General features: G+C 43.9%; 1 protein-coding gene across 5 annotated transcripts in view; it reads left to right on the top strand.

The window, feature by feature from the left end:
• Positions 1-13,422, top strand: part of LOXHD1 (lipoxygenase homology PLAT domains 1) — a 187,559-nt gene that overhangs the window by 117,208 nt on the left and 56,929 nt on the right. For 3 of the 5 annotated variants that reach the window (XR_013977591.1, XM_080973371.1, XM_080973370.1), the window contains exons 25-27: positions 1,456-1,620; positions 3,415-3,596; positions 7,134-7,250. Coding sequence is in view for 4 of the 5 variants with exons in the window: in XM_080973371.1 (XP_080829497.1) it covers positions 1,456-1,620; positions 3,415-3,596; positions 7,134-7,250 (464 nt within the window). In the remaining variant the exon portion in view is untranslated. The remainder of the gene's footprint in view (positions 1-1,455; positions 1,621-3,414; positions 3,597-7,133; positions 7,251-13,422) is intronic. The other 2 variants (XM_080973373.1, XM_080973372.1) reach the window with 1 other exon arrangement.

Genomic DNA, 13,422 nt, shown 5'->3' with positions numbered 1-13,422 from the left:
TCAAAGCACATAAAGCATTTAAAAATCACATTGTCAGGAAAGCATTGTTTAATGTCTGGATAAGATACAAGGACTTATTGGAAAATAAAACTTCAAGGTGGTTGTCACCGATGGAAGCAAAAGCCCTGAAAAAGCTCAATATGGAGGCCAAATGGCCGAAATATTGGGAAATTTTGGAACAAGACGGAGATAGACTGAAATTGCAGAGTTTTGAGAAATTAAAAAACAAAGTGCGAGATTGGCTTCATTATTATCAGATAATGGAGGCATATAAGTTGGATAAGAAAATTGGTTTCCAGGTGGAAAAATCAAAATTAGAAACAGAACTGTTAGAACCCAAAACTAAGATTTTGTCAAAGATATATAACTTGCTGTTGAAATGGAATACTCAGGATGAAATGGTGAAATCTGCTATGATTAAATGGGCACAAGATGTTGGACATAACATAATGATGGCTGACTGGGAACAGTTATGGACCACAGGTATGAAGTTTACGGCATGTAATGCCTTAAGAGAGAATATTATGAAAATGATATACAGGTGGTACATGACCCCAGTTAAGCTTGCAAAAAATTATCATTTGCCCAATAACAAATGTTGGAAATGTAAAGAAACTGAAGGTACATTCTTTCACCTTTGGTGGACGTGCCCAAGGATTAAGGCTTTCTGGGAAATGATATACAATGAATTGAAAAAAGTATTTAAATATACCTTCTTGAAAAAACCAGAGGCCTTTCTCCTGGGCATAGTCGGTCAATTGGTGCCAAAGAAGGATAGAACTTTTTTCATGTATGCCACAACAGCAGCAAGAATACTCATTGCAAAGTATTGGAAGACACAAGATCTACCCACTCTGGAAGAATGGCAGATGAAGTTGATGGACTACTGTATATGGAACTGGCAGAAATGACTGGCAGAATCCGAGACCAGGGAGAAGAGTCAGTGGAAGAAGATTGGAAGAAGTTCAAAGACTATCTACAGAAATATTGTAAAATTAATGAATGTTAGAATGATGTTGGATAGAAATTAAGTGGCTTCCAGCTGTAATGCTTTAAGGGAATATGAAAAATGGGTTGTTAAGAGGTAAAAATCTAACGTTACTATTTTATGACCAAAGATTAGGACAAATAAAGAGGGTAAGGATTTGCTGAACCAACAAACTGAACTGGAATACAAAAAAGGGAGGTATGAGGAGGTCCAGGAAACAAGCAAATGAAAGATAAGTGATTGAAAGACTGAATTGTTTTTAACTATTTTTATTTTGTACTTTTCTTTTTTCTTTTTCTATTTTGTAATATTTTGAAAATCCTAATAAATATCTTATAACCCCCCCCCCCAAAAAAACTAATGCCATTCTAGGCTGCATCAACAGAAACATAATGTACAGATCAAGGGCCGTCATAGTACTGTGTGATCAGACCACACCTGGAATACTGTCTCCTGTTTCTCTGCAGGTAAAGCTCAAGGTTGGTTCTTGGAATGGGTAGAAGTGGATGCCCCATGCCTGGGGCTGTGTCTTGTGTTCCCTTGTGGCCGTTGGCTGGATAAATCAGAAGACGATGGAGCCATTGAAAGAGTTCTCTTCCCTGCAACCCTACAGACCAGGACATATGTCCCATGTGAGTAGTGTTGCTTGCCAGAATATTTGGTGTGTTTTTAAATGAGGTTTTTTTTAATTGTGTGGAATCCCCTAGGTTGTGGAATTATGTCCCTACAGAGGTGTGTCTGGCTTCTTCACGATATACCTCTTCACTTTGGCCTTTGAGACATGAGAGGTGTGTTTTCAGAACCCAACCTATTATTGGGAATGTCATATGTTTTAAGAATTTTTATTTCTGCCCTGCCAGGGAGGAATGGCAAGCTAAGCTGGTGGACTACGTAGAAATGGCAAAGCTAACTGGAAAGCTCAGTGTCAGGGAACTGCCATCGGAGCTAGAGGCGGAGGGAAGGCTCCAAAGGGATGCAGGAGAGGGTCCCAGTAGGGAGAGAGGCAGCCCATCTGCTGGGGAAGGAAATCAGCGTAACACCAGTGGAGGAGGGGGGCAGATGGGGGAATCGGTGAGGAAGCTCCAAGACTCTTCGCCGGAGACCAGCGGAGAGAGTACGGGTACTCCGCTGCCCACACCCTCCCTGCGCAGAAGATTTCCGCGCAGGGAGAGTAGGAGGAGACTTGGCGTCAAACAACTTTTATGCTGGAAAAGGTTTAAGAAACGCCCACTGACGGATTCTGCCAGCGACTGAGACAGTCACGATGCTGGAGGCTGTTCAGTCAGAAAGGGTTAACCAGGTAACCTAGCCAGGAGTGGCGGCAACTTACTCACGAGCAACCCCCCTAAACCCATTACACTCAGGAACCAAGAGGATGAAAAAGAATGGGGAAAATTTGTAATTTATTTAAGAGATCGTTGCAAGCAGATGAAAACATTGGCAAGATTCTAATCTCACTTGTAAGAAATATTACGGACAATATGGATTGATATAAAATACAAATTGTAGAATAATATGCAGTTGTAAATGTTGACAATAGAACCCGTGGGGAGGGGAGTCTTGAGATTCAGAGTAATATCTATATATATTGAGAAGCATTTGGATTGCTATAATTTTATATTTGTGAAATCAAATAAAAATGATTTCATAGAAAAAGACATGCAGAAGACTGCACTGTTAGGAGAGGGAGGTTTAAAAACGGACATCGGCAGAAAGATGAAGCACATTTTGATATGCAAACATTCGTTAATCTGAAAAAATTATGAACCACAATAAAAAGGCTTTCCACACACACACACACACACACACACACACACACACATATATATATATATATATATTATTTTAACATATAAATTATAAAATATAACACAAAACTTATCACTTATACAATCTTTTTAGACTTCCGTCAGCACCTCTGATGATCCACCGTTTTAACCACTTCTTATGCATTTCTTAAGTTTATATTGCCTTTACATCTCTTAACAAAACATCCTTCCCCATATCCATTTTTGCAATACTTCCAATAATACTCCTCACAAAACTTCTTGCAAACCTACAAACATCGTCTGGTCTTCACAAATACTTTTCAGATAGTCCATAAATTTACTCCAGTCTTCCGTGAATTTCTGGTCCCGCTGGTTTTGAATCCTTCCTGTTAATTTATCTAGTTCTGCATAGTCCATTAACTTCATCCTCCATTCTTTGATCACCGGTAATTCTTCTTTCTTCCAATAAAAAGGCTTTCCTAGCGATGTACAAGTAAAATTATAAATAAAACAATAAATTAAATATTACTATAAAATGCATTAAACATTAAAAAAAAGAGTTTTTAATTCTGGAAAATGCTGGTGAAGAGTGGGTCATACATTTAACAACGACAACTCATTTTGCCCGCTGTTTATCTTCTTCCTCACCTGGTGCAGTTGTTCCCTACGAGGTCACTGTTTACACAAGTGATATTTTTGGAGCTGGGACTGATGCCGACGTCTTCATTGTCCTGTATGGAGCGGATGGGGTTTGCACTCGCCAGAAATCCTTGTGCCAAAACAAGAGGGAGCGAAGAATGTTCTTTGAGAGGAACACCGTGAATCAGTTCATTGTTGAGGTAACCTAAGCGATGCCGTAGCTGTTTGCCTTCCCGCAGTCCAAATTTCAAGATCTGATGACTCATCCTTTGCTCTCAGAATTATCCTGTGAATTACATTTACATACATTTACTTAATAATTTACAGTATTCATGGGTTGTATCCAATGAAGTCATCACATTATCACAAGGACTTCCACCTGTGCAATTGAATATCCTCCCCACACTATCAAATCAGTTATGGGTTTTTCCCCCACAACCGTCTGGTGATTTGGGGGCAGGGAGCATGCAGAAGAGGGAGAGAAAGTCTTGTTGCACTAGCAGACACATCCTTGCACTAACAAGAGAGCCTCATTGGATAAAACCTCTTTTTCCTCCCTAGCTAATTTGGATTTTTTTAGGAGGGAAGGAGAGAAGCGTAATGGCTCTAGGTCAAAAGCCCTACACTCTTTCCATGGCAAAGAGATGAATTAAAAGGTAAAGGGACCCCTGACCATTAGGTCCAGTCGTAGCCGACTCTGGGGTTGTGGCGCTCATCTCACTTTACTGGCCGAGGGAGCCGACGTACAGCTTCCGGGTCATGTGGCCAGCATGACTAAGCCGCTTCTGGCGAACCAGCGCAGCACACGGAAACGCCGTTTACCTTCCCGCCTGAGCGGTACCTATTTATCTACTTGCACTTTGACATGCTTTCGAACTGCTAGGTTGGCAGGAGCAGGGACTGAGCAACGGGAGCTCACCCCATCGCGAGGATTCGAATCGCCGACCTTCTGATCAGCAAGCCCTAGGCTCTGTGGTTCTATCCATGAATGTGGAGAAGAAGTGTACAAACATGGAAAAGTATTGCAGAATTGATTCCAGTAAATTAATTTGCAAACAAAAGCACCACATCCCCTGAACTGCTTGCAGTCCATTCCACCTTTGTGGCATTTGAAAGCTAAAGATGAAATAAAATAGACATCTAGGCCAACTGCTCTTTTATCCAGATTTTTGCCATTAATTCTTTCAAGTTTGATCCTCGCATGGCCTTGAGCACTTTAGAATTCCTTTGGACTAACGCAAAACTGTTCCTAAATCTTCTTTTTACATGTTTTGAGGTTGATGTTTTATACTGGCAGAAGACAGCTAGTGAGCGGGGAGAGGGGAATCGGAGCAAAATGTTGCATGCTGTCAGCTGCTTCTGAGAATCTGTAATAAGTTCAATAGACCTTGAAAACAATTCCGGGATTCCTGATCATCCAAGGGCTGTGAAATGCCTTTTTTAAAAAAAGAAAAGAAAAAAGAAGTCGTAGTTTTACTGCTGGATCTGCTTTGTATTCTGCAGATAGCATCCTGAAAGCATTTAAGAAACTGTTATCAGCCACACTTTGAGGAGGTGATTTGATGGCAATGTGGAAAGTGCTTGAATAAATATACCATTTTGTTGTTGTTGTTTTTCGTTGGCTTCTTCCATGCCTGTCTTTAAAAGCACACGTGGCATTTCCTTACAAAGGAAGGCAATTTATTTGGCATGAGCAGAAGGGGAGGGGGAGAATAATTGCTATCCTTCTAATGTTAAATGTTTTTCAGATAAATAGAGATTTTAATCATTTTTATTCGAAAGGAGAGATGGATAGCACCATCTCGGTTGGTCTGGAGAATGTTGCTGTAAACCCTGTCACCTAAAATGGATAATTTTGCAAGCTCGTGGATCTACCCCAGTTTCAAGCATTTGCTATTGTAATTGTTGCTGTTACTATTGGTTTCTATTGATTTATTGATGTGTTTGTTGCTCGTAAAGGATATTTTGTTTTTTAATGTTTGATGCTTTGTTGTGTTTTTATATAAATAATAATAATAATAATAATAATAATAATAATAATAATAATAAATTATTTATATCCCGCCCTCCCCAGCCAAAGCCGGGCTCAGAGCGGCTAACAACAGTAAAAATAACACAGTTTACATAAAATCACAATCAATTAATTGAAATACATTCTAAAATAAATTCATTCTAAAATCAATTCAGAATCAAATTAATGGCAACCATTGGGCTAGAGTTCTATGAGGATTACTGAAGGAGGGGGTCAGACCGTGCCTTGGCCAAAGGCCTGGTGGAACAGCTCTGTCTTTCAGGCCCTGCAGAAAGATGTCAAGTCCCGCAGGGCCCTAGTCTCTTGTGACAGAGCGTTCCACCAGATCAGGGCCACAGCCAAAAAAGCCCTGGCTCTGGTTGAGGCCAGCTTAACCTCCCAAGATGTTTTTGGGCTTTAAAGGTTAAAACCAGCACCTTAAACCTGATCCTGTACTCCACCGGGAGCCAGTGCAGCTGGTATAGCACCGGGTGAATGTGATCCTGCGGCGAGGCGAGGACCCCGTAAGGAGTCTCACCGCAGCATTCTGCACCCGCTGGAGTTTCTGGGTCAGTCTCAAGGGCAGCCCCACGATGGGCGGGATATAATTTTTTTAAAAAATATTATTATTTTATTATTAGAAACCAGAAATTGGAAGCTCTAGTGCAGGCACCCCCAAACTCGGCCCTTCAGCTGTTTTGGGACTACAATTCCCATCATCCCTGACCACGGGTCCTGTTAGCTAGGGATGATGGGAGTTGTAGTCCCAAAACAGCTGGAGGGCCGAGTTTGGGGATGCCTGCTCTAGTGCAAAGCAGGGCACAAACACCTTAAACATCCCACCTTCAAGAAAAGGCAAGAGATGGAGAAGGAGAAGGTCTGCTCTGCTCAGTCCCCCTCAGCCTTTCTCCCCTGTAGAAGGAGATGTGCTGGAAAGATGGGGTCAGATTTTAGCTTGGCATTTTGCCTGAGTTATTACACATTAAATTCTGCAGCAGGGATGAAGAGCCTGTAGCCCCTCAGATGTCTGACTTCAACTCCTATCAATCTCTCCCCCCCCCCCATAATGATTTTTATTAAGTTTTCCATTTTTATCATATTCACATTTTGTTACATAATTCCACATCCCAATACATTGCTCTAACAGAGCATTGACCTCCTTCCCTCCCTCTTTCTGACTTCCACACATCTTACTAAATTCTTAGCATTTCTAAAATTACTTCTTTTTTTACCTTCTATCTTCTTACCTTCACCTTATTGTTGGTAAATCAGTTCCTTATATTTACATGACAAAACATTTCAGTCCATTCTTCCAACTCCTATCAACCTCAGCCAGCATGGCCAATGGTTAAGAATGATGGGAGTTGTAGTCCAATAACATATTCCCCACCCTAGCTGTAGTACGGCGCGGAATGCCCTGGGCAAGGTCTAAATTGGCCATTATTCTCTCTTGGATTCTTCAGCTCCAGCCATTGGAGCTTGTTTTGTTTTGGCCAAGTTCATGAGCTTCAGTCTACAGTCAAGTCCTCTGCTAGCTGGAATGTGTTAGGACCTAGCACACCTTTCTGAGATGGTTCAGTTTGAGATGCTGCCAGAATATTTGTCATCTTCTTATCCCATTAAGAACAAACAAGATACAAGCTAAAGGAACAAATAGGATTGGGTGTTGAAAAGTGAGGTTGCTAAACTTTGGTTGATCCTGAAATGTCTTTCTTGATTTCTCCAGCTGGAGGACATTGGGGACATTCTTGAAAAGATCCGCATTGGGCATGATGGCACAGGGATTAATCCTGGTTGGCATCTTGATAAAGTGCAGATACGAAGGCTTTTACCCAACGGAAAGGTGAGCAGAAAGCTGAACGTTTTGCTGCATGCACCTATTCCACCAGAACTTTTCTGCTTTGAGCAGCAGAGGGCAGACCCCAGAACTGTTGCAAAACCCAAGCAGCAAGTCCTTACCTCCTTCCAGCCAAGAAGGTGGCAAAAATCCTAACTTCACGTATAAACTAATGGGATCTGAACTGGTGCTACCAGGAACCACAGGTGGGAAGAGTTGCTTTTGTGCTTGAATCCTGCTTGCAGGCTTTTCACAGCCTCAGCCACTGTGAGAACCGGATGCAGGCCTGATCTGCAGGCTCCGCTTAAGTTTGTATGACTGACCAGGGAAAAGATCTTTGGTGGGATCTGGTGAACAGCTCGATGAAGATATTGTCCCCGTGTGTGGAAGCTGTAGGGGGGAAAAGTGAATTCCACATTATAGATCAGTAGGAAAACAACAACTGTCAGTACAGAAATCGTGGAATACTGGGTAGAATTTTAGCTTCTGCATCTCAAAAAGGATATTTATAGAACTAGAGAAGGGGCAAAAAGGCACCCAAAATGGGATTGCAGCAAAGGCAAGTAAGGGATACAAAAAGGTGTACGGTGTAGAGAAAGTAGATAGGGAAATGTTTGTCTCCCTTTCTATTAATAGTAGTATTCAGTGCCTAACATCAATCTACAAATGGCTGACATTGAATCTGCTCCCCCGAGGAATAGCCCCACTGATCCTCTGTGACCAGTTCCAGTCAGGCTGGCAGACAGCAGTCCTGAACACCCTTCAGAAACTGGGTTTTGCCCCTCAAGCCCTTCTGAGTCTGGGGTTGGGCCAGGCAAAAGCTACGGTCAGGCAAAGAATCATAGACACTGAGAGACAACAGGACTGCTCAAGGTGTCCTGACTATAAAATTGGAGAAATCGAGAGAGATGTAGCTGCACCGGCAGCATAGCTCTTCTTTCTCGTATCCAAAAATGCAAGAAGGGCTTTTACACTCACCAGAAGCTCGGCTCTGCCCTCGCCGGTTCTGGAACGATCCTTTAAAAAAGTCCCGTATGCTCAGAGACTTTGCGCCTTTTCATTGGGGGATATAGGAAGCCCAGAGCACTTGTTCTTTAGATGCCCCTTTTATGAAGAGGCACGTAGTGAGACCATTGATCCCCTGCTGGTGAGGCTCGCTGACCTCCTGGAAAAGCAACAAATTGACCTTTTCCTGTTAGGCAAAGATCAGAAGATGACCCGGATGGTTGCCAGATTCTGTATACAGATCTGTAGGCGCAGACCATCCCCCGACTCAAATTAGTTCATTAAGAAAATCCCCAAACTCAGTTCCATGGGTGACTCTGGGTCATCTCACAAAGTTTTAAGTGTCTACACGCTTATCACATTTATAAATTTTAAATTTATTGTTGTACATTGTTTTAAATGTTTGTTTTCCTTCTGGGATTGTATCCCCAAGTGTGTTTTATAAGCTGGTCTCCGACCATAATAAATTATCTATCTGTCTAGTAGTATTCAGGGTCATCCAAGGAAGATGAATGATGCAAGATTCAGAATGAATGGATAGCTCAGTTGGTAGAGCATCAGACCCTTAATCTCAGGGTTGTGCGTTCAAGTTGGGCAAAAGATTCCTGCATTGCAGAGGGTTGTAGATGATCCTTGAGGTCCATTCCAACTTTACAGTTCTGTGATTCTGGGAATTACTTATTCACACACTGCGTAGTGACTTTAAAATGTGATTAGCTGTTGATGGCTATGAACCACATCTCTATGTATTACCTCCAGTGTCTAAGATGGTCTGCCTCTGGCTACCAGTTGCCAGGGAGCAACTGGTGAGCCACTGTGAGAACAGAATGCTGGACTAGATGGGTTTCTAGTCTGATCCAGCAGGGCCCTTCCTATATTCTCATGGCCTTATGCAAGTCACTGTCTGACTGGGCAGTTCCTGACAGTCGCTATTATCAAATGGGCTTCAAGCATAGCCCAAATATTCAGGTTGCACAAATCAGACTTTCTGCAATAATGGAAGGGGCCAAGCACCAGCTGTTTGTTAAGTTCCCCACAAACAAAGGGGAACAAATGCTCATTGGAAGTTGAGGGATGGAGAAGAAATTGGATTCAGCCCATATTAAAAGGTGAGCCTGACTTTCTGAAACAATACAGAAACTGGAACACCGCCACCCTTCAGAATTTATATCTGAAGGAGAGTCTCCACCCCCACCGTTCAGCCTGGACACTGAGGTCCAGCGCTGAGGGCCTAATGGTGGTTCCCTCTCTGCGAGAAGCCCAGTTACAGGGAACCAGGCAGAGGGCCTTCTCGGTAGCGGCACCCGCCCTGTGGAACGCCCTCCCATCAAATGTCAAAGAGATAAACAACCACCTGACATTTATAAGACATCTGAAGGCAGCCATGTTTAGGGAAGCTTTTAATTTTTGATGTCTTACAGTATTTTAATATTTTGTTGGAAGCCGCCCAAAGTGGCTGGGTATAAATAATAAATTATTATTATTATTATTATTATTATTATTATTATTATTATTATTATTATCATTATTATTTGCACTTTTTCACATCTTGCAATGAGGTTCCCTGGCAAAGCAATGTGTACAAGAATGCATGGATATGCACATGAGAATGCACACATCAGTGCATTATATTAGGGGAAATCGCTTTGCAAAAGTGTGTGTATCAGGCAGAAGGGCATGCAAAAACGTGGATAATTGGAGAAATTTGCAGTAAAATGGTGATGAATTTTCTTGAGGATTTTTTTTTAAAAAATTGAACTTAAAGAAGAAAGCAAACAGCTCAGTGTAGAGCAGCTGCTTTGCATGCAGAAAGTCCCGGGCTCAATCCCCATTATCTCTAGGTAGGGCTGGGAGAGTATCCCTGTCTGAAACTCTGGACAGCCCCTGCCAGTCAGTGTAGGGAATACTGAGCTAAATATACCAATGGTTCTGACTCACTGAAAGGCAGCTTCCTGGGCTCTGCTCTAAAATTTTATGGTGCTAATTTTCCAGTTAATGTGCTGCCTACCCCATCAAAACAAAACGTACCGTATTTTTTGCTCTATAAGACTCGCTTTTTCCCTTCTAAAAAGTAAGGGGAAATGTGTGTGTGTTTTATGGAGCGAATGCAGGTTGCGCAGCTATCCCAGAAGCCAGAACAGCAAGAGGGATTACTGCTTTCACTGCGCAGCGATCCCTCTTGCTGTTCTGGCTCCTGAGATTCAGAATATTTTTTTCTTGTTTTCCTCCTCCAAAAACTAGGTGCGTCTTGTGGTCTGGGACGTCTTATAGAGTGGAAAATACGGTACCTTGCTTCCTCAGGAAGGTCAGAAACTGAGCAGCTCCCAGTGCACCCTGCTGGCTGAGTGTGGAAAATGTTCCCTGAAGACTTAAGAAGGCCAGCAGGGCCTACTCTTGCAGTGCTCCTCCCCTATGGAAGAGCCATCTGCAATCCTTAAATGGCCTGTATCTGATTCTGCAGATCCAGGCATCTCCTGCCTGGATGTGGAGCAGGAAGAGCGATGAGGGAGACACGCCCAGAGTCTGAGGGAAATGGAAGAGGCATGCTCTTAGGCTGGGAAGGCATAGAACAGGGCGCTGAGGGCTTCTCGTTGGCTTCACTACGAGAAGCCAAGTTACAGGGAAGCAGGCAGAGGGCCATCTCGGTAGTGGCACCTGCCCTGTGGAATGCCCTCCCACCAGATGTCAAAGAGAAAAATAACTACCAAACCTTTAGAAGACATCTGAAGGCGGCCCTGTTTAGGGAAGCTTTTAATGTTTAATAGGTTATTGTATTTTAGTGTTTTGTTGGAAGCCGCCCAGAGTGGCTGGCTGGGGAAACCCAGCCAGATGGGCAGGGTAATAATAATAATAATAATAATAATAATAATAATAATAATAATATATTAGGGAGTGGGCAGAAAAACATTCACCTGTACCCACATGCCAAGTAATGCAAGTGCTGAAATGGGTTATTTTCAGGGGATAATTGACAGGCTAGAGCAGAGTGACAGCTGCCAATGTCCACCTGCAAATGCCCCTCAGGTCATCCTGAGCCTGCCCTCCAAATCAGGTTTCTTTACAAACTTGAAACCTGACTGGACCTCCCCCCTCCCCAAAAATGGATAATAAATAGCAGAAGCTGCTGTGCAAGGGAAGCCTGCCCCCCACTGCCATTTCTTCCCAGCCAGCCCACTCCCCAAACGTCAGTGTTACAAACCAAGCTCCGAACCCAGGATTTGCCTCCTAATGTCTTGATGTATTGTTATATCACGAGACGACACCGAGCAGGGAAGCAGAGAGCTGCCTTGAAGGATGGAAGAGAGCAGGCAATATCCTCAAGGGACTCTTAGATAACTGCAGCAGCTTCTCTGCTTTCCCCTCCCTGAAACTAATGAGCTCTCGCTAGTGCACATTATGCGCCGTTAGCTTCTGGTGCTCCTGTGCTAACGGCGCACACTCTTCAAAATCCAGCCACATGTAGGAACAAAGGAAGCCTTCCCCGGCGTGCTGGGGAGGAAGCAGGCAGCCACCGGCAGCCGTCTCTTAAGTGGCTTTGGTCTGCACTCGGCAGATTGGACCCCTGCCTCCCTCCCTCCCTCCCTCATGTGCCTCCTTCCTGGCTCCCCTTTTCCTTGCTGACATGAGCCTGTGGGGCAGGACGCCTGGTGGAAAGACCAAAGGAGAGGCAGGGCAGCTGAGAAGCAGGCAAGGCAGTAGCTAAAGGATGCTCTGGGAAGACGGCGAAGGGGATCGAAGGGGCAGGAGAAGTCAGGGGCTGAGGACAGCAGCAGGAGGAGTGGCTTGGGTGGAAATAGGGCGTAGAGACCAGAGGGGCTGTTGTCAGGAGAGAATGCAGAGGAACGGCTGGATCTTTCTGTTTTATTCAAGATTTTCTTGGTTTACAAAAGTATGTGCAATCTCTCTCTCTCTCTCTTTCTCTCTCTCTCTCTCTCTTCCTCCCAAGTAACATTTTTTACAGATCAGTTTCATTTGTTGAGACATTAGGAAGAAGAGGGGGAAAGAGGTGAAGGGGGGGGAAAGGTGATTGGGGGTGGACACAAGTGAATAGCAGAGAACCTGCACAAGCGACGCTGACACAAAACCCCACATACAGTGGTACCTTGGGTTAAGTACTTAATTCGTTCTGGAGGTCCGTTCTTAACCTGAAACTGTTCTTAACTTGAAGCACCACTTTAGCTAATGGGGCCTCCTGCTGCCGCCGCACTGCCGGAGTACAATTTCTGTTCTCATCCTGAAGCAAAGTTCTTAACCCGAGGTACTATTTCTGGGTTAGCGGAGTCTGTCACCTGAAGCGTATGTAACCTGAAGCGTATGTAACCCAAGGTACCACTGTATAATGGATCTTTCTGTTTTGATGTGAAATAGCCAGTCAAAATCCTTTGCCTGGCTTGCGTTGATCGGAATCAGCACTCTGGATAGCTCCCTGCAGACAGCGACTGGCTACTTGTGCCCATTGCTTCCTCCCCTTCCTCCTCGTTTTTTCCCTTTTCCTTTTTTCTATAGCCATAACCAGCCCTTGACGAAACCTTGTTAATGAGAATGCCTGGAGGGGATGTAGTAGCAGGCCATGGTGATGCGTCTGAGCAGTCACACATATTCTTGCTGAGCTTTTAGATTTGGGCACGTGGAGAGGGGAAGGGGGAGAGGAGGAGGAGGAGGAGGAGGAGAAGGAATAGGAGGAAAGGAAGAGCCGAGTGCTGCATGATCGTGCCATCATCCGCCGCAGGATATTATGGCCTGCCACAGGATAGCAATAGGCTGCCAAGCCGCTAAAAGCCCTTCTACCTGATTAGACTGCTAAGAAGCCTCTCCGCGTATCTGTGCGCGGCGGCAAGGGGGGGAAATGAGGTCAGATTAAATTGAAAAGCATTTGGGCAGGACAAGCTGACTTCGCTGCAGAGGGCTAAAGCCACAGCAACATGTGCCAGTTAAATTTCACAATTATATTTCATCTGCTGTGCTGAGTATTGGGGGAGGTGGGGGCAAGCAAATCGGAGCGTTTCAGTGGGATCTCAGTTGTGCAGGGAGAACCAACAGACAGCAATGAGGAGGTTCTGACAGCACAGGGGGTGAGGATAGGCTCCTCCGTTGCAAAATGTGACTTTATATGCTACATTTTATTTATATATTGTGGCTGCTCTCTGTGAGCTCACAGGGCGCTGGAGAACTG

The sequence above is a fragment of the Podarcis pityusensis genome, assembly GCF_964106645.2.
Source record: "Podarcis pityusensis genome assembly, chromosome: 11".
Lineage (NCBI taxonomy): Eukaryota > Metazoa > Chordata > Lepidosauria > Squamata > Lacertidae > Podarcis > Podarcis pityusensis.
This window is presented reverse-complemented; position numbering and strand designations above follow the sequence as displayed.